Source organism: Caenorhabditis remanei, chromosome II, assembly GCF_010183535.1.
Source record: "Caenorhabditis remanei strain PX506 chromosome II, whole genome shotgun sequence".
NCBI lineage: Eukaryota > Metazoa > Nematoda > Chromadorea > Rhabditida > Rhabditidae > Caenorhabditis > Caenorhabditis remanei.
This window is the reverse complement of record NC_071329.1, coordinates 8919208-8942159: the sequence shown is the minus strand read 5'-3', so window position 1 is coordinate 8942159 and position 22952 is coordinate 8919208. Positions and strand designations below refer to the sequence as shown.

At 38.9% G+C, this 22952-nt stretch overlaps 6 protein-coding genes across 6 annotated transcripts; 4 read left to right on the top strand and 2 right to left on the bottom strand.

Annotated features, from left to right (window-relative positions):
* Window positions 1-4851: 4851 nt before the first annotated feature.
* GCK72_005461 (uncharacterized protein) lies at window positions 4852-6269 on the top strand (the record flags this gene model as incomplete). Its single annotated transcript, XM_003116898.2, has 7 exons — window positions 4852-4925; window positions 4978-5051; window positions 5101-5367; window positions 5412-5803; window positions 5850-6034; window positions 6081-6147; window positions 6201-6269. 7 exons carry the CDS (start codon window positions 4852-4854, stop codon window positions 6267-6269), a joined length of 1128 nt encoding a protein of 375 aa, XP_003116946.2.
* A 354-nt stretch (window positions 6270-6623) lies between these two features.
* GCK72_005460 (uncharacterized protein) lies at window positions 6624-8105 on the top strand (the record flags this gene model as incomplete). Its single annotated transcript, XM_003117102.2, has 5 exons — window positions 6624-6827; window positions 6872-7233; window positions 7292-7409; window positions 7456-7811; window positions 7856-8105. 5 exons carry the CDS (start codon window positions 6624-6626, stop codon window positions 8103-8105), a joined length of 1290 nt encoding a protein of 429 aa, XP_003117150.1.
* A 330-nt stretch (window positions 8106-8435) lies between these two features.
* GCK72_005459 (uncharacterized protein) lies at window positions 8436-11656 on the top strand (the record flags this gene model as incomplete). The annotated part of the gene is made up of 7 exons (XM_053725195.1): window positions 8436-8602; window positions 8650-9369; window positions 9418-10614; window positions 10662-10751; window positions 10801-11007; window positions 11050-11344; window positions 11393-11656. The coding sequence occupies 7 exons, from the start codon at window positions 8436-8438 to the stop codon at window positions 11654-11656; spliced, it is 2940 nt and encodes a 979-aa protein (XP_053589389.1).
* A 167-nt stretch (window positions 11657-11823) lies between these two features.
* Window positions 11824-12264, bottom strand: GCK72_005458 (uncharacterized protein; the record flags this gene model as incomplete). The annotated part of the gene is made up of 4 exons (XM_053725194.1): window positions 11824-11900; window positions 11946-12026; window positions 12075-12140; window positions 12189-12264. 4 exons carry the CDS (start codon window positions 12262-12264, stop codon window positions 11824-11826), a joined length of 300 nt encoding a protein of 99 aa, XP_053589388.1.
* A 473-nt stretch (window positions 12265-12737) lies between these two features.
* GCK72_005457 (uncharacterized protein) lies at window positions 12738-14125 on the bottom strand (the record flags this gene model as incomplete). The annotated part of the gene is made up of 6 exons (XM_003116828.2): window positions 12738-12887; window positions 12938-13105; window positions 13153-13290; window positions 13338-13748; window positions 13798-13932; window positions 13979-14125. 6 exons carry the CDS (start codon window positions 14123-14125, stop codon window positions 12738-12740), a joined length of 1149 nt encoding a protein of 382 aa, XP_003116876.2.
* Window positions 14126-16249: 2124 nt separating this feature from the next.
* On the top strand, window positions 16250-19833 carry GCK72_005456 (uncharacterized protein; the record flags this gene model as incomplete). The annotated part of the gene is made up of 16 exons (XM_053725193.1): window positions 16250-16372; window positions 16423-16614; window positions 16661-16801; window positions 16851-16904; window positions 17023-17124; window positions 17170-17385; window positions 17432-17767; window positions 17818-18323; window positions 18374-18452; window positions 18499-18624; window positions 18674-18884; window positions 18927-19146; window positions 19201-19252; window positions 19331-19472; window positions 19518-19644; window positions 19695-19833. 16 exons carry the CDS (start codon window positions 16250-16252, stop codon window positions 19831-19833), a joined length of 2766 nt encoding a protein of 921 aa, XP_053589387.1.
* Window positions 19834-22952: the final 3119 nt, after the last annotated feature.

The window sequence follows — 22952 nt, the reverse complement described above, 5'->3', positions numbered from 1 at the left end:
AACGAAATGCTCTTCTAGAAGAGAAGAAAACGAAGACATGACGGATAATTGGGTGCAATAAATGTGTCATTCACAGTCACTTCGGGGCAGTGCCAAATTGAAAAAAGTGGAAATAAATAGGAAGAAAAAGAAGACGCCTCCCCGGAGCATACACACACACAATTTCAATTGACGTGTGTTCTTTTAGCGGCGTTTAATTAAAAATTTAAGGAAGAGAAAAAGGAAAAAAAAGAAGAAGAGTTGGATATAAATTGGAAAAGAGATAGAAATCTACTTCTAGAGCAATAGCTCATCGAGCACATCAAGCACAGATCGGAATAGGGGGCGGAGCGAAGAGAAAAGGAGAGTGAGACCATAGATGCAAATACTAATAAAATGAGAAAAAAGGGGAGGAGGATGGAGAAAATAAATGAACCACGGAGCTCCTCGACTAATGAGAGTTGCAATATTTTAGGGACTCTACAAAACGGAGATTAGGTACGCAATGAAGAAGAAAAAGAAAAAAGAAGAAGTAGGCCGAGAGAGGTAATTGGAGGAGGAAAAGAGGGTGGACATGAGAGAGAGAGAGAGACTAATCATAATGCGGGACATGAGGCAATCGTGACATGACAATAATTGAGAGGGATAGGAATCAAGATGAAGGGAATAAAATAAGGGATTACGGTGGATTTAGTGGGAGAAGAGCAGGTGGACACCACGTCGACACGCCTTTCGGTAAGAACACCTAATTAGTTGCCAATGGAAATTGTATGAGCAGGCTTATAATACTATTTACTACGAATACTACTAATATGACGAGTGAACATATGTTCAGGTTTTGGTTTTTTTATTCGGTTCACTGCTCGAAAACATTGAGCAAGGGTCTGCCATGAATAGTCTAGATTTCAGGAGAGTTTGGATAAATTCCCTTTTGGTAATTAAATATGTTGGATCTGAATGAAGTCAATTTCTTGGAAATCAGGATGGGAGATTAATTTCAAACTGATAGGTGAAGTCGCAAGCAATCGGAAACTGTCCTGATAAAATTTTATTGTAAGATTTACTCCATAGTCCCCCGAACCAAAAAACGCAACCTTCCCAGAAGACAGATATGTGCTCAATAATCAAAAAACGATTTTCCCACGAATTGGCAATCAGAAATTGCATTTTCTCCCGGTTTTTGATACAATTGGCACAAATTGAATCATTTAAATCAAGAAAAAGAACGAATTGGAAAATGGGAAGCATGTGACGCATCTGTTACACTTTTTTCTATTTTAATTGTCTTTTCGCCACGTCATCATGTTATTTATGTACTGTAATATGAAACGATGATTGAGTAGACAGGAAGGAACATTATGAAACGAAATGTAGCCGTCAAGAGACAGTTTATTTGTTTGTTGATTGCATTGATAGTGATTATTTATTATTATTATTTGGTCATTTGGTTCATGTAAAAATACTAATAAAAGAGATTAAGCCGACTGGACTAATCTCTATAATCGGAGTGTTCCGAATGGAATGAATAAGAAGAAAATGAATGAAAAAGAGCACAAAAAGAAACGGAAGTCGTCCTACTGAATACTAATTCTTCATAAAAAAGAAGAAGACGGACTGATTCAAAGTCAAATGAGCGGTGTGTTCAAAAGAAAAAGGGAGCTGATTCATTTATTTGTTTTCTTATTCAAATGTTCCCATTCTATATTTGATTTAAAATCATTTCATAACACAACTGACTCAAAACAATTACAGTATTTCTTATCAGGTTAATGAATAAATATAGACAAGTGACTCCTTGCGGTCTGCAATAATTTCAGTTTCTCAACTCTCCAATTCTTCTAATCTAAAACCTTTCCAATCTAATTTTTTCTTATGAAATTGTGTTGGTTTGCAATCAAAAATGTATTGCTTTAACCAGCTGGGAGAGGAAAAGAGCACAAATGTTTTGAAATTGACATGTAGATTTTCTATTTAGATTGGTTGGTTTTTGATTTTGATTTCTGATTCCAAAAAAAGAATTGGAGTGGATTTGGAGAATGTCTGGAGATGTTAAAATAGAGGATTTTGAAAAAACAATCAACTCTATTTAAAGATTTTTTGAAGACACAAAAAGTCTTAAAAGGACGGGGAATCCCTGGAAGCAGATGTTTGGGTTTTGAAATCGTAGAAAAACTTTAACTTTTTGATCGAGGGAAAACATATGGAAAGTTTCCTTTATTCTGTAAGATTTGGAAATATCTCCCATCAGAGAAAACGCGTGTTTTAAAAATCAGACAGTCCTAGACGCTTCAACGGGGAGCAAACATCGCCTTATAGAGTTGTGTAATGAAATAAAATAGATCCGAAGAGTACAGTATTAAAGAGTTGAATTGAAAACGTTCCCTTTTCTTTTCCTTTTTCTCATTATTTCATACCGAGAACCAATACATAAACATTTTGAAAACGCACTTGAACGAGCAAGAGAGAGAGGGTCAATTTCCTCACATTCAATTGCAGTGCAAACTTTTTTATTACTTTGAAATTCACTCGACATCATCATCATCCACTTCTCGTGCACACACTAAAAAACGGCTCTCTTTCGAGGAAAAACGGGGAATTTCCTTTTCTTTGGGACCCGTCTTTTCCCTAAAATTGTCGATGGTTCAATGAATTCGAGAAACAGGAAAAAAGTGGAGAAGTGGCGAAAAAAGAGAAGAAAAGCATGAGAAAAGACTGATGGAAGAGTAAAAATGTGGGCGGAGCGAACGGTTAGAAGGGAGAAGGACAAAGAACAATTGTTTCAGATTTTGAGTGTGTGGGAGGAAGAGAAATAGGAACTCAATTTGAGGTTTTACAATTTAAAAATAATACATTGAGCACTTTAGCACATCAAGATTTTACAGTAACATTCATTTATCATTTGTCATTTTAATGGATGAGCAACCATTGTAGTCTCAAGGTTCTATGCTATTAGCGGTGAATGGAATGTAGTAATTTCAACATGACTGCTCTTTTGTGTTCAGTCCATTACGGGAGATCTATAATTCATTTTTCCCCGAGAGGACAAGCAGTGTGACGTCTGTCGAGAACGATGGAATGTTTCATAAGTTTGCGACCTTTGTTGAAAGGGAAAAGTTGTGAAGAGTGTATGGAAGCTCGACTTAAAGCAATCAGAAGTTAGTTTTGATATTTGATAGAATGTTTTAATGAGGATATCGTATCACATGCTCAATATGTTTTTCAGAATCTTAAAGTATGATATCCTATCTCTGATTGGATGAGAGTACTGTAACTCTGAAATTCAATGAAAGTATCTACAGTATTCAGATATCCAGCATGACGCGAATCCCAATTGAATATCAGAACAAACACTGTTCTCTCTTTTTTCTTGTTCCCCCACATATCGTGAATTCCCAAATGCCACGTCATAAAACTCATAGACCACAATCATGGCGTTGAATGAATAATTGAAAAGGATCCGTCTAATAAGATATATGCAAAAAAAGAATACTCGAGACGAGCTCGTTTTTCCCTCTTCAGCAGTACATGAGCGGAATGTAATTATGAAAATGCTGCTCTCAATTCTATTAGTCGTCTTCTTTTTTCGTCCTAGTCTTTCTCTCACTCACCCACTTCCCGTCCCCCTTTTACATCTCCTTTTTAGAACTCATTAAATCTGAGCGCATCATCATCAACAACATCCTGGAGAGTGCTTTTAAAAGAAGAAGAAGAAGATGCGTAAAAAGAAGAGAAAAAGAAAAAAGAAGAAGCTCTTTCCGAGAGCAACTTGTTGAAGCGAGGCGGCAGAAGGATCACATCCAATTAGGATTGAATGTTGTCGCACGAAAATAGAGTTGAATGAGAAAAAAGATGATGGAAGTGGTTCAGAGAGGGATGTACTTGTGTGCTCTGTGATGACTTCCCCAATTTGTAGACGTTCCGGCGACAAATGATTGTTGGTACCAGTGGTTAGTACGATGGCACGGGCCAGAAACAAGTACATTCTGAAAAAAGAAAACGCTGATGTCGATATGATTCACTGGACCTCTTCAATTCATCTTCTCGTTCATTTTAATTTCGCGGAGCGGAGCGGCGTTGTACGAATAAAAAACGGCGAAACATTTTCCGTTTTCCAAAAAAAAGCGCAATTCATTTGATGAAGAGACGCGGGCGGAGCCCAATAAAGAAAACGACGTCGGCAATAAAATACGAAGAAAGACGAAGACGAAGAAGCTCGAACGTTGCTGTGTGTGGTCAACAAAAAAGGTCGACGATGGAATTTAATTAAATGGGCCGTGCATTTCTTCTCTCCGTTTTGCAATTAAATCTAAAGAGGAAACGAGTGTCTGAAAAAATGAGGGGGAGGAGATCAGAAATAAAAGACCAACACAATTTTCAATGTGGGGGTTCTTTCTGAACGAGAAACAGGACGGAATTCTTGAACTATCTGTAACTGAAGATGATTGAATACTGTATCTGAAGCAAGTTCAGGTTGTTTGTAATTTTAAATCTGTATTTTGAAGGATAGTAACCATAATCATTTTTGAGCATTTCGATACATTAACAACAACATTAAAAAATAGTTCATAGCCCATCAAACTATTTAGTTATTCTATTTTCCACATGTCTTGCAAAATATCCTTCGAAAATCCCAATTTCTCTCTTCTTTTGTCTGCAGTTGCGCGTGAAATCGAGGGTTTTGGCAATGCAGACACAGTTTTGAAAATATTTTTTCCAAACGAAATTTTTCTAAGCTTCTCCTTCTCTCCCGAAAAGCTTGACTTTCTCTGTTTGTTATTGAAAAAAAAACATTTTAAACTTATAAAAGTTGACTTGAAATATAACTGAGTCAGAATTTACAAATAACTCGATTTTTCAGATATTGTTCAAGTCATGTTCTCAAACATAAGCCATAACACGTCAGAAAAAAATCATTCAATTGATTTCAACAATTCTCACCTCTCCAAGTAAGTTTCACACATATTCACATACGAATATCGTCATATTTTAAAATTTCAGCTTCGGAACCCCTCTTGATCAGTCAACACCGGCATTACTTTTTGGAAAACGAAAAGGGAACGTTCCATCGACTTGTGAGTTCAACAAAAATATTTGAAAATTGATAAAATAATGTGTTTCCAGACACGAACAGTCCTTTAAGTGCTCCATCTGCGCCGTGCGAAGATATTTTCGCTGTTGCTTCCAACCCCGTACCGCAACATGTCAAAGAAACTCCCGGGTCCAAATCGGTACACTGGTCTCCGGCTCTTGTGCAATCCAATGAGAAACCTGCTCCAATTTCACAAAGCAACGCCACAAATGTATCCTTCGGAGGAAATTCTTCGTTCAGCACATCGCAACCTGCAAAACCAGCCCAAACGTCATCATTCGGAGGACCAGCATTAAATGGTTAGTGAGAAAATAATGATATTTATATTCAGCATTTTTTACAGCTCCACCACTTAGATCACTTCGAGACAAAGTTGAGCCGGCCAAGAAAATTGCTAGAAGAAACACATTCGCAGCCAGATCAACTCCTGTATCCACACCAAACAGTCAACGGGTTACTTCACGCCTGGCTGAAACAGATGAGGCTCCGATCGAAGAAGAAACTGATGCCACTGATACCTGGGTTACTGTTTTCGGATTCACTCCAAGTCAGGTTTCGATCTTATTGAATTTGTTTTCGCGTCATGGAGAAGTAGTCAGTCATCAAGCACCATCTAAAGGAAATTTCATGCATATTCGCTATTCATGCGCTACTCATGCCCAACAAGCACTTTCTCGAAATGGAACTCTACTAGATCAGGATACATTTATCGGTGTTGTACAATGCACCAATAGAGTTAGTAAAGTAGAACAATTCTCTTATCCATTTCTTTGGTTTTCAGGATGTTATCAATGGTTCGGCATCGGGTATTGTTGCTCGTACCTCTACAACCGCAGCAGCTGCTAATCGATCCATTTCCATGTACAATTCGTTCGTCGATGGCGATGTGGCTGACCAATCCTCACATCATAACGAAAACAGTGTAATGAATTCATCGAACATTTTTGAACCAAACAACTCACTGAAGTAAGTCGGCTTTTCAAAAACTGCCTCTTCAACTAATTGGTTTCAGCTCTTCTCGAATTTCTGTTCGCTCTGGAGTCGGTATGCGCCCATTGGTTTCTGACCAACGGAACAATGTAAGAAAGCCCTCAAACAATCAAATTCGTATATTCTTATCATACAAATTTAGGCAACAACGAACCGTAAGGCGCAAGATGGACTACTCAACAAGTTATGGAACACAATGGGACTCAACTAATCACTTTTATTTTACGAATTTGCTGTCAAAACCGTTTTCGTCGTTTCTTTCTTTTATCTCTTTACTTCTGAACATGTGCTTTTTTGCGGAGTATTCTGTCTTTTATTTATTTCGGTGTATTCTCAATTTTCGGACGCCCTCTCTTTCTCGTTTAATTATTTCCTGATTCCATTTCAATAAAAGTCCTACGTCGTTGTTCCTCGCTTTGTTTATTTGATCCAATGTATACATCACGAGTCTTATTATACTCATAAATTGTACCTGAATCTTTTCGTGATGACATCCGTAAGAAGCATTTTTTCCAATTTACCCAAACTCAATGAAGTTTTACTTATTTATTGTTTTTTGAGGGGAATGGCGCTCCCACCGGATGCTCTCCACGAAAACATTTATGCCTTCGCTCTCGCAAAACACCAGGTTGAACTGTTTTGCAATCAATGTCTGACGAATATGGTCGAGCTCAAGAAGTGCAGTGCCTGCAGAAAAGTGGCGTACTGTTCTGCAGAATGTCAGAGAGCCGACTGGAAACTTCACAAACGGGAATGCAAAGCTATACAGGTTGAACTTAATTTCGTTTTACTCATCCAACTTTTTAATTCCAGGCTCACGGCGAAGTTGCCATCGATTCAATCCGACTAGTGATGAGAATCGTTGGTTTATTGAACCAAAACGAAGTTGGACAGTTTTCCGAAGAATACATACCGGGTGGTATTCGTAGTTTTCTGACCTTGATGGATCACGGAAACCACCTAAATGCTGAAGCGGAGGATTTTGCTGAGCAATACTTGAATTTTGCTCTACCTCCTCATTCACATCCGGAAACGATAAAATCGATTTTCAAAAAAGTATCCGTCAACAGTTTCAGTCTTAGTAATTCAACTGGAAATAGTATAGGAATTGCATTGTGTGTGAAGCTGAGCGCAGCGAATCATTCATGTAAACCATCAACAAGAGTTTGTTATCGGTAAGTTTTTGAATTAACCTAATCTATCAAATTTCTTTTTTTTTAAATCTTTTTTCAGTGGCCGCACCGCAATGCTGGTTCCCGTTGACGATCGACTCCCAACATCCTTGGAAGGAGCTTGTCATTCATATATTGACGAGTTACAAACATTGTCAACTAGACAGGCTACGTTGAAGGTTCGTGAATTGCCTTTCTATCACATGACCAATCTATTTAATTCAGAAAAAGTATAAATTCGATTGTGCTTGTGAAGGATGTACGGATGATGAACGAAACGGCCGAATGGAAGCATGGGCGTGTGAAATTTGTAAAACAGGATGGATACGAAATGTTGAGGGAGCTTCATGCAATCCGTGTGGATATGTACTAACAAGAGATCAATATGAACTGTGTCGAACAGCTGAAGAAGCTGCAATCGCTTCTAGACCGAAACTGGAAAACGACTCGATTCCACTTGAAACTCGTAGGCATCTTTGCGAAAAGCTGCTTGAACTATTTCAAGACACTCTTCATGCCTATAACGTTCATCGAATCCCGGTACTTCGATGCTTGTTTGTGGCAACATTAGCCATTCGGGAGTAAGAATGCTCGATTTTCAATAGATGCGTAAACATTTTTTCAGCATTGATGCTACAGCAAAAACTGGTGTTTCTCTTCTCTCGATAATGCTTGAATATCAAAGCGAGAACGATCCAGCTATTCTCTTCCAGAAGTACCAACTTTCCCATATCTTCTGTGCTGGTGGAGCTCATAGCCAAGCTGCTAAATTTCTTAATGATATCAAAGGTCCACTTGAAAGAATCTACACCACAGACGCATCCATCGTCAGAAGTGTATATTGCATGATTTTAAAAACTCGTCATCCATCTTAATGTATCAAGCTAAACTAACTACTGTCAGTATTAACCTCAAACTTTTTCCTTACCTACTAACTTTTCATCTATAACCTGGTTGTGAATCCCCTGAAGGTGAACATAGATCTAAATTATAACTGGAAAGCTTTATTGCCATTTTAGATCACGATTAGCAAACCCGAACAATCATTTTTGCACATTTTTCATCGATTGACTCATTGGGATTAATAAAATGTATTTATCGTTACATGTTTTCTTGAATAGTGTTCAATATAATGTTGTTTCCATGATATTTTCTTTATATTAGTATTTTTAAAGAGCGTCGTTGATATTCTTTCTAGTCAGAGAATGACGGAGTTCGGGTGGCGCCGGTTCAACTTTTTCGATCGAACAATTGTTTTTGATAAGGAAGATCCAAAACAGAAGTTTGCTGGTCTTAAAGATGTCGCAGTCGATTGTTGGTGCAGTTCTGGGGGATCAGTTTATCTGGGTGAAACGAAAGGAGGAATTTTCCAGTGAGCATCAAAATATTCCGATTGAGCATCACTCTTTTCATTTCCAGATTGACAAGTCAGTTCGGAGAGTATTTCTGGAAAGCATATCAAAAATCACTAGCATCTCTTCATTCAGCAGATAAATATCTATTTTCAATTGGAGAAGATGACGATACAGTTAATACACTTCTCAAAATTTGGGATCCAGAACGTGTCGAAAAGAACACACCTCATGTGATGCGAACTATTCGAATGTCTCCGTTAAACCCGGCATCTGCTTCTCCTGCATGCAGTATTGCCGTTCATTCAAGTCTTCAAGCAATTGTTGTCGGTTATGCTGATGGAACTGTTCTGTTCTATCACGGAGATGTTTTACACGACAAAGGTCTCACTTCAAAATGGATACGAGTTCGTGATCAGTCGATTAGCGAAGGAGCTGTGACTGGATTGGCGATTGCTGCTCTACCTGGTTCTAAAACTGTAATATTTGTAATCACTCAGAAACATGTATATTCATACGTCGTTGAAAATGGAAAAACTGTCAGCTCTCCCAAAAAACACGATGCGAATGGAGCGACTGCAGATTGTTGGACATTTGATGAGAGTACTGGACAGTTGATTGTTGCCAGTCGTGAAATGTTGTTTTTCTATGATGCTGATCAATGTATCGACGTGGATAATGGAGAAATCGGACGATGTTTGCAATTAGGAAGAGGTCATGAGAAGTTACAGTTGGTTGCGAATGGACAATACCTTGCTCTTCTCACAAAACATCATTCATTGATTCAGTAAGTTCATTCTTAAAATCCATTCTTGAAGATTTCTAAATTTTTCAGAAAAGAAAAGGATTCTGAATTCATGACAATGTTGAGTGTGTACGATATTAAAGGTCAATATGTTGGTTTTTCGTGTTCTCTGCCAAATCTTTGTCGTCTATTTACAACTGGAAATACGATGCTAATACTGAGTCACGATGGGCTTCTATCTGAATTGATTGAAAAGAATATTGCTACGAAATTGGATATATTAGTAAAGAAAAACATGTTCGATGTTGCTGTGTTGATTGCCAAAAATAGCAAGGATGGTAGTGATTATTTGAAAGGAATTCATGCGAAATATGGAAATTATCTTTACGGAAAAGGTGATTATGAGAATGCGATTCAACAGTACAAAGAAACAATCGGAATGCTTGAACCGTCTTATGTTATGAAGAGATATTTGGACAGTTCTAAAATCAAAGAGCTTTGTATCTATCTCGAATGCCTTCATGATGCGAAGAAGGATAATGAACATCAAACTAAAATTCTTATGAATGCATACGCTAAACAAGGAGAGAAAAAGAAGTTGATGGAGTTCGTGAACAAGATTACTGACGGATCAAGAACGGCAAGAATGAGAGATGTTTTCGAGATTCTTCTCAAATGGAATTATCTGCCTGAAGCCTCTCTTCTCGCAACAAAATTCCAAATGCACGAAGATGCTCTGAGTGTCATAATCCATCATATGCATAAGTACACCATGGGTGTTACATACATCTCTAAAATGCCTGTGGAGAATGTAATTGAAATGACTGGAAAGTTTGGAAGAGAACTTTTACTTCATGCCAGAGACGATTTGATGCATATGTTATGGGAGAAGATTCGAGAAAATACAGACTCCAGAAATAACTTCATGCGACTATTCGATATTTTTATGGGAGATATGGATGCTACTCAAGTTTTTCTCAGTTACGTTCTCAATCAGACGAATGGAAAAGAACAGGATAACTTCATCCTTCTCATTATTGAATACCATATGCGAACATTCAAGGCGAAGGAATGGACGGAGGAGCAACTCAACGAGGATATTTATCGACACATCAACAAAAGAAACGAGGAAACTGTTCTACAAATGGCACAACTATTCGATTGCACTCCTGTTATTGATCATATTCTGATGAGATGTCATAAATCGAGAGAATTAATGATGTACCATCAAAAGAAAGGAGATTTGAAAGCAATCATTCGTCTGTGTCAAAGTTCTTCTCTCGAAGAGTAAGTACTTATGTCATATCTCCTTTTTTCTCACGTTATATTTTCAGAAAGCGTCGACTATGGCTGGATGCTCTGACTTTCATTGGGAAGCATGCCACTGCAGACAATGAACCGATGATTGTTGACCTATTGAAAGAGTAAGTCGGGTATTATGCGATCTTTGACTGACGATTGTCTACTTTTCAGAATCGAATCATCGGAGTTAATACATCCACTCGTTGTATTGGAACTTCTCGCGAAAAATGAGCACTTGACGATATCTTCGGTTAAAGATTACATTGTCGCTTGGCTTCGAAAACAGCAAATCATTATTGAAGATGACAGAAATGCAATAAAAGAGAACAATAAAGCAATGGGTGAATTGGACACAATCGTGGAGTCTCTCAAGTTCAAGTTCGTTGAAATGATTTGAAAACACGCCAAAATAATTTTCAGTGCTCAGATAATGCAAGTCACAAAATGTTCAGCCTGTGACACTCCTCTTCAACTTCCAACAGTTCATTTTCTCTGCAAACATGCATATCATGTTCATTGCTTCGAATCTTATAATACGGACGGTAGTGACAAATGTCCAGCCTGCCGAAACACTCCCGATAGTAACCTGAACGAAGAAATTAGCTATCACAAATTTCAAAAAGAACTTTCTGAAGCCACCAATGGAATGGAATTGATCGCAACATATTTGCAAAGAGGACTATTTGATGAGAAAAAGGCAAAGAAGAAGTCAGATGTAAAATTTCAAAGTTCAATATTCAATCTCCTTTTTATTTCTTTTCAGGCGCGAAAGGATCCATTCAGTTCATCAGGAAGGATTTCTACGAATACCAACCCGTTTGACGACGATGAAGTCACAACAATATCCAGAACAATGTCAACAGTATCGAGTAATATGGCTCCATCAAGACAAAGATCCACTACCCGTAAAGACGATGACGCGTCAAACCCATTTTTCAATTCCGATGTTGGAAGTAAGAAGAACAGTTACGATGAGTCGAAGAATCCGTTTGGAGCCCCAACAACATCTACTAACCCATTTGACTGAACAAATTGTATAAAATGTGATATTTTTAACAAACTTTTTCCTTCACCCGTTTTCCTTATCAATTTTTCTGGTCATTTTCTTACTCTTCATGTGATATACTTCAATTCTGTGTTTGTAATTATTTATAAGATAAACAACTTCATTTTATTTATAATTGATATCATCAGTTAGTTCGTTTGTGTAGCAGTGGCGTCTGCTGCTTGTTCACGTTGTGTCTTAATGCTGTTGAAGACGTTGGAGAACACTGGAAAAAAGTTCAATCATTGAAACTCGCTTGTCAGAAACTCACTTTCTTTCACGTGAGCAACACTTTGTTGTCCCTCAGCTTCTGGGCTGACATCAACTAACTGAAGTTGCTGTTGTCCTTCGTCTGAAAATGAGATGTTTTATTTAAGAAAATACTGAAAAATGGACAAACCAGCAAGGCCGGAAGATGCTGGAATTGGGCCTCCGAATCCAGTTTTGTGGTTGTCTGCTGGTATTCCTGAGAAAATATTTAATCTCTTTTTCTAATAAGATTTCATGTTCTCACCAAAACCAGTAGCATCAATATTAGCGGTGACGTGAACGGCCAGAGCCAAAAAAGCGATGACGAGAATTTTGAACATTTCTGTTTTCAGACTGAATATGAAACTAATATCATCGACAAAAAAGGGTTGTCGGCGGCCGTCATAAAATCTAAACTTCAAATCTCATTTTAATCCTCCAAATCCTCTCGACAGGGTACAAAAATCGGCGAAGGGTATAGCACAATTTATTTTCAATAAGTTCAATCGTTTTTTGGTGAATGGTTGATTTGGTTATGTTGAAACATTGTTATGAAAGAAAGAATAGATAGATGTGGAATTATAATTCAGAGAGTTTATAACAATAAAAGGGAGAAAGGAGGGAATTGAATGGAAGGATGATAAAGAATAGGACAAGCTTCAAATAAGACAGGCACATACTCACTCATCGTACTTTTTCTATTATAGATTGAACATTACTGATTAGGGACACTGAAAGAGGACGAAGAGTAAATTAAATTTTAAAAAGAGAATGGGTTTTCGAAACCAAAACAGGATAGATCGTGTGAGTATCATTAATGCTGATGTGACAGCTTCGAAAAGTCGGTTGGGGCCGATGGGTCTGAATTCGTGGACGCCTTGAGAGTGCTCTCATCTATTCCCATCTGGGAGTCAACATCGAATTTTCCGAGAAGTGAAGCCATCGAATCTACCTCCGGGCGCATCTGAAAATTCGACAAATAGATATACATTGAAATTCCCTATGTCGTCGTACCGGGACTGGAATTTCGAGGTTTCGGAGAATGTTTCTGTTCTCAGTTTCCTTGTCGGTGTCACCAGACTCGCTCATTGCGTCATCCGAATAACTGCAGAATGAAGTATTGACTGATTCAGACGGCTCCTCTCCGCAATATTCGTACAAGCTTCTCTTCCATTTTTTGATCTAAAAAAGTGAATTTATTCGCAAAAAATAGTGGGACCGAAATTTACCTGAGTGTCCCAACTACGACGACTGAAGTTTATGAGCTTGTTTGGAGTACGTGGGTGTTGTCCCTTGACGCGATCACGAATTGGAACCTCAGCAATGTATCTCTGATAGACAGCCTTCTCCTTAGCTCTATCGATCTCCTTAAACACAGAATATGAGAGCACAATAGAAACACAGAAATAATTACTCTTGAACGTCTCTTAAGAACAGCATCGTCCGTGCACCACCCCAGAGTGGGTTCTTCCCAGTGATCTCTACGAGAGGGGCTGCTTGTTACACTCGAACTGTCGGAGCTATTGAAAAGACGAGCTCTTGGAGCTTTGCGGTTCGTCTTTCCAGTATCCATACGACGCTTCGATGGCGAGCCTTCTTCGTTGATTGTTGATGCATTTGAGAGACATCTTTTACGACTAATTGGGCCAGAAGATGTCTCCAATACAATAGTCTCCATGACTTCTTCGCTTTCTGTTTCGACAACATTTCCATTGCGAGTCCGTGACTTACTTCTCTGTGATCGACGGGTTGAAGTTGATTTGAAAACTTCGTTGGTTAATTCGAGGGAACGAATGAACTTCGACTTATTTTGGCTGTTGCTGGCCTTCAAAAACAAAATTAGGTAATTACCAGAAGCTGCTGATGAAACATACTCTTTTTGGCTGACCCTTTCGCCTAGAATCACTTTTGCATCCTCGCTCGGCTTCGAGCCGATTTGAAAGTTCCTCATCTTCCTCGGTGATTTCCGCCCAAGACTTATTCGATAATTCGGCGAACTCATCAGATGACTGAAACAGTATAATTATGATTTTGAGCTTAATACATTTCACTCACAAAAATTTCACTTCGGAACTTTGCAGTTGCTTTTGCCGGTGAACCCCATGCCTTCTTACGAGGAGATGTTCTTGTACCTTTTGTTGGTGAAGGCTGGGATATTTTCTTGGGCGTACTAGGCGCCTGTTTGCGAGGAGACGGAGCCATAACGAAGGTACGTGACTAGGATGATCTGCAAGAAACAAATATGTATCTTGGAAGCAGCTGTGTCAACAAGGAATGTGAGTATTTGATAGGATAAGAAGATTTATGAAGTTTCTGCATGGTGAAGAGAAAAATTGATGAAGAATCAGAAGCACGAGTTTGAAAGTTTGAAATGATGACTCGCGCCAAAACATGAAACGGTCGAATGTACACCGATACGCGCATTCACGTACCTCAGATATGCGGTAAATTTGAGAACGAATTTCCCGATTCTCAAAAGAAAAAAGAAATATAGTGAAACCATGAAAAGATTCAATCACAATGATTAATGATATGATTCATTAGAAATCTAATGAGATATTTGCACATGATCCTGATCGATGTAGATAACTTTATCTTCTGAATCTCACACCAATTAATATGTTTGACATGTCAAACATACCTAGATATGTTTCTGATTCTTATATTTTAGTTTTAACAATTAGCATTTTTATATCTAGTTCTAATCTAACTAATAGCTTTCAGTGTGAGAATGAACGTTAATCCAAAACACAACGCAACTGGTGACTCAAGACGATTTGAACGCGCGGGCACACATCATGGTGTCCTGAAGCGTGTGGCATCGTAGACAGTGGTGCAACAGCCGGCTATTTCCCGCCCAAATACTTGGCACTGTGCCAAATCGCGATATACTGTGTTTCCCGCAGAGAGCGCAGATGGAGGAGAGAAAATGAGGGAGTACTGTAGGTTTACGATCTCACCAGCAAGGTGCACGGAAATAAAAGCCACCAGAACGTCCATCAAGTGGAACGAAGAAAGAACCAAACGGTGATGGGAGAGAGTTGATGTTCGTGAAAAATCAGAAGACTCACTGTGCTTCACCATATCTGTGAAGTCAGGTGAAAGAAACAAGTAATAAAATGATATAAGATGAGTTGTTGTAAAACTCAATCCGCGATACTTAGAATAGCCTATATCTTCTAGGATTACGATTCAGGAATGCTCTAATAAGACAGTGGAACCGAATTTCAGAGAGAAACCGTGAGTAACATCAAACAAAAATACTAAGAAATAAAGGAAAAAGAGAGTAGATCTGTGTATTATCTATCAATCTGAGCAGATGGGTGCCATGACAGTCGCCTACGAATGACGATACTGGAGAGCTGTCTGAATACCCCGCCCCACTGTGTGCATTGTTATATTAGCGCAACCTATTCAGATGATGACGTCACGATCTCACGTCGTGAAAGTGTTGTGTTGGTTTACATCCGAATACCTTCACCACGAAAAAAGATGAGGTCAGTTGGGTGGTGGCAGATGGTTTTTCACAGAAACATACCGAACATGAGGGTAAGGTGCGAGGCCTCGTAATAATACATCTGAACGAACGTTCCGACGGGGTGGGGTCAATAAGGAAGGGAAGGAAGAATGAACGAACCTGTGAGCTTCATAAATCACATTAACAAGGCTACAACTCTGCACAATCAAACAAAAAAGTAACCTCAATTTTGTTTTGATTTCACTTTTTTAATTTGTTCAAACATTGGTTCAGCAGTTATTCCACAGTATTTACAAAAGTTCAAATTTTGAAGTGAAAAAATTTGCCAAGCTGTTCTTGTTTTTATTATTTCCATGTTCCATGTTCCCAATTCTTCCCATCATCTACAATTGTTGTTAACCGTCGGAATTAAATGCCGTCTAGAGTAGAAATTTAATTTTTGACGTGAACTTCCGTAATAACGTGTAACGTTTGTTCATATTTTCTTGGAAACGGGCGGTACTTCAGTATTTCCCAAAGCGAGTGCAAGGTGAGTGGTTGGTGCGCAGCACCACTGTATCGCTTTTTTCAGTACTCTTATTTCGTGTCACGTCTCTCGCATTCGAGCTATTTTCAACTATTTAATAAATAGATACCATTTACGCAATCTTCCAACCATATCCATAAAGGGCCGCGGATAGATTCTGTGCAGTTTCGCGTGCGCGTGATCACACCCAAAACGGCGGGAACATCTGGACGATTTAAATAAAGCTAACTGGTTTTCACAGTCGCCGCTTTTACCCCCTTCACGAGTGATTGTATGCGAACTAGAAAACATTTTTCAGTGAAAAATAAGATTGATAGTTGAGATGGATGTCTCAATGTTGCAATCACCGCAGAAGCGCTCGAGAAGCATACAAAAGTTGGCTGTTTGGAAAGGAGATGTCAAAGAACACAAAGAGATATTTGACATGCTTAATCAACAAAAAAAGGTTTGATTCATGAACTATAAGAAACCACACAAACCATATGAGTTTTTCAGAAGCGAAAAGTAGAAGTCGTTCCCTACGAACACCTGGACGAGCTGGACTCTGATTGGAGCGAATACACTTTCTTCTGTGGGGATTTCACTTCCGATCTGTTTCACACACTAACAAAAACTCAAGATTCGGGTGCCAGTGCACATCTTATTGTGGGACCCGCTGTTTTAAAACATAAATTACAGACCACACAGGTACAGTTATTTCTACAAACTCTCTTACGAAACCCACGAATTACAGGATTTTATGTTATTGCGTCCGTGTCGACCTCTCTATTGTGAATTGATGAAAAACGTGACGATGAAGTTGTCAACGGAAGTATTGAACAAAAGAGAGCTTGTAGAAATGGTTCATTTTATGGGTGGGAGCGTCCGAAAAGATGTGAGTTTGACAAAGCATAAGGTTGTTATGTTTAATTTCTGATTTCCAGACTGTGCAACGAACAAATGTTTTTATCGCGGCAAAAGTTGAGGGAAAAGTTCAGGTAAGCAATTTGAAAAAAAAAACAGTTTACACCACAAACTCATAGTCTCCACTCTGTTTGAATAGAACAATACAAACTGAATGTACTTTTGCACAAAGAATATTATGTTTTGTTTCAGTCGATGACACTGGTTGGAGTCCCGACATTGCGAGCTGATTGGATCACAGAGTGCTGGAAGAAACGAGACGATCCCTATTTCGATGTTTTTGAACAAGATTTTGTAAGTTTATACTTTCCATGTCCCAAATAAACTCATCCGTTTAAGATTGATAAGCATCGCCTCGGTGTTTTCGAAGGTCTCAGCCTATACTTCCATGGTTTCAAAAAGAATGAGATCGACGATATGATGATGAATTTGAACAATACAAAGGGAGCACTTGCTGATGATCCGTCAAAAGCTACTCACGTAGTTTATAATCCAATAAATGACGACATCGAACCACTACCGGTTTCATCAAATCAAGTACACGTTACTCAGGAGGTAAAAATATTTTTTCACCGACTAATAAAATTCATTATTGTTTCAGTGGTTCTGGGTAAGCTTGCATCGAGGTTGCTGTGCGTTCGAAGACAATTTTGCACTTCCAACTGGAACTCTTCGCCGGAAACCACTTGATAACAGTAACATCAACAGTCCAATCGGAAAATCTCTCCGTTCACACAATTCGAGATCTTTGTCATCGATGCGAGACTGCAGTGGAGAGGGACCGTCTTTGAACATGACGCCTGACTACATATACTCAAACGATGATGTTGAAAACATGTGCAAGTCACCACGTCAGCCCTCGAAAAGACTACGAGTATGCATGGAAATGGTGGAGACAGAGAAAAACTATGTGGTTCTGTTGAAGCTTGTTGTCAAGGTTAGTAGAACATTAATTCAAATGAGAGTCCTAGAAGACAAGTTTTTCAGTTCAAACAAGCACTAGAAACGGAGATTTCGCAGAATGAGTTCATGACAAAATCAGACGTTGCGATGATCTTTGGAAAGTTGGACCCCATTCTCGAGCTTCACGAGAAAATTTACGCGAGGCTGACTACTGTTTTGAACGAGGCAAACAATCTTCTCTCTGTTGTAAATGGCAAAAAGAACGATGACAAAAGCCTCGACTTTGCTCAAGTTTGGATTGATGCGAAAGAAGAGATGAAAAAAGCATATCCACAATATCTGAACTCGTTTGATACCATCAAACGATTGTTCGATAAACAGGACAAAGAGAACTCGAAGTTTCACACTTTTTGTAAAGCGAAAGAAAGTAATCCGGAGTTCCATAGATTGAAGCTGACTGATTTAATGGTCAAACCGATACAACGTCTTCCGAGTGTCGTTCTTCTTCTCAAGGAGATAGCTAAGAAATCTGACTCGAAGCTGAAGCATACAGCTGAAGAGGCAGCGAAGGCCATCGATGAGGTCTTAAAGTAAGATTTTATTGATTTCAAACTCTGATCTATGTTATCAATTCTTTAAGGATCGCAAACAAAACTCGTGAAAAGAACGACAACCTCATCTCACACTTGAGTAAATTCACAGACATCGAGAATGTTCCGGTGAGTTGATTCGAACTCAGTTTCGGAATAATATTTTTATTTTCAGCCGATCCTAGTTGCCGCCAACAGAATGTTCATTCGTGAGCTCGTCGTGTCTCCAATAGCCAGCACATCATCGCGACTGAGCCAATTTTCTAAAATGAAGCTCTTTCTGTTTCATGATGTGCTAGTTGTAAGCTGATTCCGGAGAATAATCACATTTTTTCCACCGATTTTTCCAGATTACCAAAGTTCGAAGTGAGAAGAATACAATGCAGAGGCTCGCCAGACATGCATCATTTGCCAGTCTTCATGCCAGACAAAGACGACCATATAAATACATCGATCAAATCCAACTGATAACAATGCGCAGTGCATTTCGAATTCGAGCACCAGAAGATGTCTCTAAATTCCTAGAAGCACAAAGTCATGTTCATGGTACAAAACCAAGAGGTTTGCGTTTAAAAATAATATATCATCTACTTTTATTTTTAGACGTATTTGTGTGGTGTTTAATTCATCGTGATGAGCAGGGAGGTGATACCGAAACTGTTTTCGAATCGCCTGACAGTGAAGAAGTCCGAGATTTCCTCGACGAAATTCATGTGAAAATTATGAGCAATTGCGGAAGATACTTCTTCCTGCCTGACCCTGTCGAAGTCAATGAGCTCAACGATGCCCAGGTGGTTGACCTAACAAATCGATATTTTAGAAAGTATGTCAATATATATATACGGCTAGATCTGAGCAATTATTTATAATATTGCAGTCTTTGTGGATCGAAACCTCAGAACGGACACGGCAGTCAAATGAACATTACGGTCAGTGAAAGAACTCCACGAAATGTGAGAAGTCTCAAGATACAATTAAGTTATTCATAATGCCTGTGTTTATTATAGGAATGGTCGCACAACGATACGATTATGGGACCACCACAATCACAGAGCCGAATGCGAAGAGCGTTCAGTAACGCTCAGCTAACTATAACCAGCACTCTTGGTTTTGGCAGAAATCCGAGCCGGAATAATTTAGCACGAATCAGTATGGTTAAAAATAATTTCTTTCAATTTAATTTGAAAATTGCAGGCGAAAATTCATCTTTCATGGCTTCACCTAGAGTTTCTTGTGATCCAGCTGCTTTGGCCAACATGACATCTGTCGGAATGCCTGGATGCAACAGTGAATCCGAGTCAACTCCAAAACGTGGACTCCGGTATGTACTATTATCTAAATATCCGTCACTGGTCTCATCAGTTACTTCAGCGCTCGACTCACTTCGGCTACATTCAATCGAACTGGAGCTCTTGGGAGAAACACATCCATGCGAAGACAGACACACGGCTTCTCTCATTCGGAAAAGGAACCGTCTCGCTCAAGAACTTCATCCCATCTCGACCTGTAGTTTTCATCACTGATTATTCGCTTCTTTTAATAGAAAATCCTATACAACATGATCATTGATTGAATGAAAGAATTCCCGTGCTGTGTGCCCAATATTCGGTGTCCAATGTTCTCCCGTTTCGTTGCTATTCCAGCTTCTTCCACGCTCCCCAACCCGTTCGTCAGCGCACCAGTTTTTTTCCTGTCCCTGATCTGTTTTGTTACTTCTAAAGCTTTGCCCTCTATCTCTTTTCTTATTATTTTTCTTTCGTGTTTTTTCCGTAGTTTTCATTTCGATTCGTCTTTATTGTCACCACCGCCTATGCTTTGTATCATATTTTACCTTTTACAGGAGGTGTTTTCGTTTCGTTCGTTCCCTCTCCCACCCCATCAACATTTTCCTGTCTTTGCCCCTGTTTTTCAACCTATTTCCTGCCTATCCCTCCTTATCACTCTTCCCAAAATCACTTGTACGTCATTCTTATTCGTTCCGTCGGTTGTCATCTGTAAATGTACGGGTGGCTTCTGGCAACAACTTCACGATTTCGTTTTTTATTCATAATTTCATTCTTGTTAGAAAATGCGATAGGGTTTAAATGAAATTATTTCCTATTAGATAGTTAAATCATAAAAACATTTATTCGGTAAAGTAAGGAATCAAAAGAAAAATTAGTTTAAGTCGAAGTCAACAGAAAGGAATTAGAGTAAGATGAGGGCGGAGCGAAATAAAATTCAGATGGCCCCAGGAGATTCCATATCGCAGGAGACGTCCCTACGTCGACATGTTTCCACTCGTATGCCGCCTGGCTCTCCGTTGAACAAGACATTAGTATATCTGATTCGGATGGAACAAACATATCGGCTGTGTCATTTTTTGAGTTTTTTTTTAAGTTCACGTTTTTCAAAGTTGAGCTGATATAAAACCATTGATTATAACTAACAGGAAGCTACAGTAATCTGAATTTTTCAGGAGACGAACTACACCATCGGATGATAGATGATATCATTGAAACGGAGAGAAGGTGAGAATATTTCGTGATTTTTTTCAGTTCCATTTGCCACATTCAAAGTTCGTAAAAAATACAAAAAGATAAACATTTTGTGTTCAAATTAGTGCGGAATTTGCGAAATTTGCGTGTTTTTCGTGATTTTCTAATAGTGATCTCTTCAAAAAAGTCAAAAGTTTCCGTTAACGTTTTAAAATTTCTTTTTGGGCGATCACTGTAATAAAATCACGCAAAAAGAGTCAATTTTCCCTACTTTGAACACTAAAATTTGTATCTTTTTGTATTTTTTTGGAACTTTGAAAGTGGCAATATGCAAAATTATTATTGGACCCTCCTGCTCCTTCAGTTTTTTTTCCGTTTTTGGTGTATAGAAGACACAGCTTCTAATTATGCATCTTCTTCTTTTTCTTCTTTTTCTTCTCCATATACTTCTCCTTCCTCATCTTTTTCTTCTTCATTCCATGTTTCTTTGTGATGGTGTATACTCTTCAACAACCCCCACACATGTGTTGTTCTTCCAATGCACTTCTTTTTTTCTTCTTTTTCTTCTTCATATTCCCTGTCTTCTATATGCTTTATTTCTCAAAAGTAAACTGAGTCAAAGTTTAGTTTCATGTCTCAAAAAGATCCTTCTTCTTCTTCTCTTTCCTATACAAATAGCAGTGCCAAGTGGCCGTTTGGTGGGAAAAAGTGCACGGGGACGTGGTGGTGGTTTCCTTAAAAAAGAGACAAGTTGGCGGGGATTGCTCAATGTTACATCCGGAACGAGAGACATTTGTTCTCTCCGGGGAGATGAAGAACACCTTCTTCTTTTTCTTCTTTTGGGGGCGGGAGGAAGAAGAAGAACGCGGAAATGAGAATAGACTTTTGAAGACGTGAGTCTTGAATCCAGAATTCCTTGTCTAGTAGAAAAGTTGGGTGAAATTTTACTTGAAAAGGACGGGAGAACGCAATAAATTGTGATAAAATTGATCTTGTAAGAGGTGTTCTCACCTCCGCAGTGAGAATCCGATCAAGCCGATTGCAGAACCCGTGAATTCTCACTCAACATAGTCTTTCGTTCTAGCTTCATCAGAACCTATTTCAATTGTTCCGTTTAAAAATACCGTCCAGGATAGTAACTCTTGTCCAAAATCCAAAAACTCATTCTAAAAAGAGCTTCTCGTCCGGAAATAGTACGAAACCAGAAGCATAGACAGTGTTTCTCACCCGTATCAATTGGATAAATCTGGTCTTCTTCTTCTTCCTCCGGCTCCTCCTTCTTCGTCGTTTCTTTTCCTTTTTTTCATCCTTTTCTTCTCTTTTTTCTTCTTATTCTTCTTCTTCTCCAAACGCAAGACGATAGCTCAATTATCCAAACGCACAAACACACACGCAGAAATACACCCAAATGCATCAGATTCGCACTCCGGCAGAAGCAGACACTTTTGTCCTTCCAGTTCTTATTTGTGATTTATTCATTCCGAATTCTATGCTTCTCCTTTTCTTCTTCGATTCTAGGGTTCAGGAGAGTTGAAGTTGATCCCCAACCACTCTGTGAATAGTCTGTTGTCTCGGTCTCAAAAGAAGAGGTTTTAACGGTTACGGTATTACCCATCCGCCGGTGGCTGACCACTCGCTCAAAGTTCGGCCCGGGGACGCGAAGTGGGTCTCGTTGCGGAATTTCGATTTACGGCGGCTCTTGACCGTACTTTCGCCATAAAAAAGTTTTATACTACGGTCTTCGCGTCGAGACCCACTCTGCGACCCCGGGTCGAACTTTGAGCGAGTGGTCAGCCACCGGCGGATGGGTAATAGAATGAAAAATTAGAACAGAGACTGATGGATTGATCTTGAATTTCGATTTTTTGACGTCTTTCAGAAAACGTTTCCAGGGCTAAACTCTTGTTTGGAATTCTCGACAATAGTTCTCATGAATAACTTCTTTTCATTCCAGAAGCGACTTCTAGGCGACTGGAAGACTGTCGAGAAGAATTCATACTGAGATCAAAGTTTTGTAGACAAGAAGACATTGGTAAATCATCTTTCAAGACTAAAATTTCAAAAACCGTAATTCTTGCACACTCTAGCTAACTTATTGAATCAATTTTCTAGAACTACGTAACATTTAGCTTTGAACTTTCAAGTTTACAAT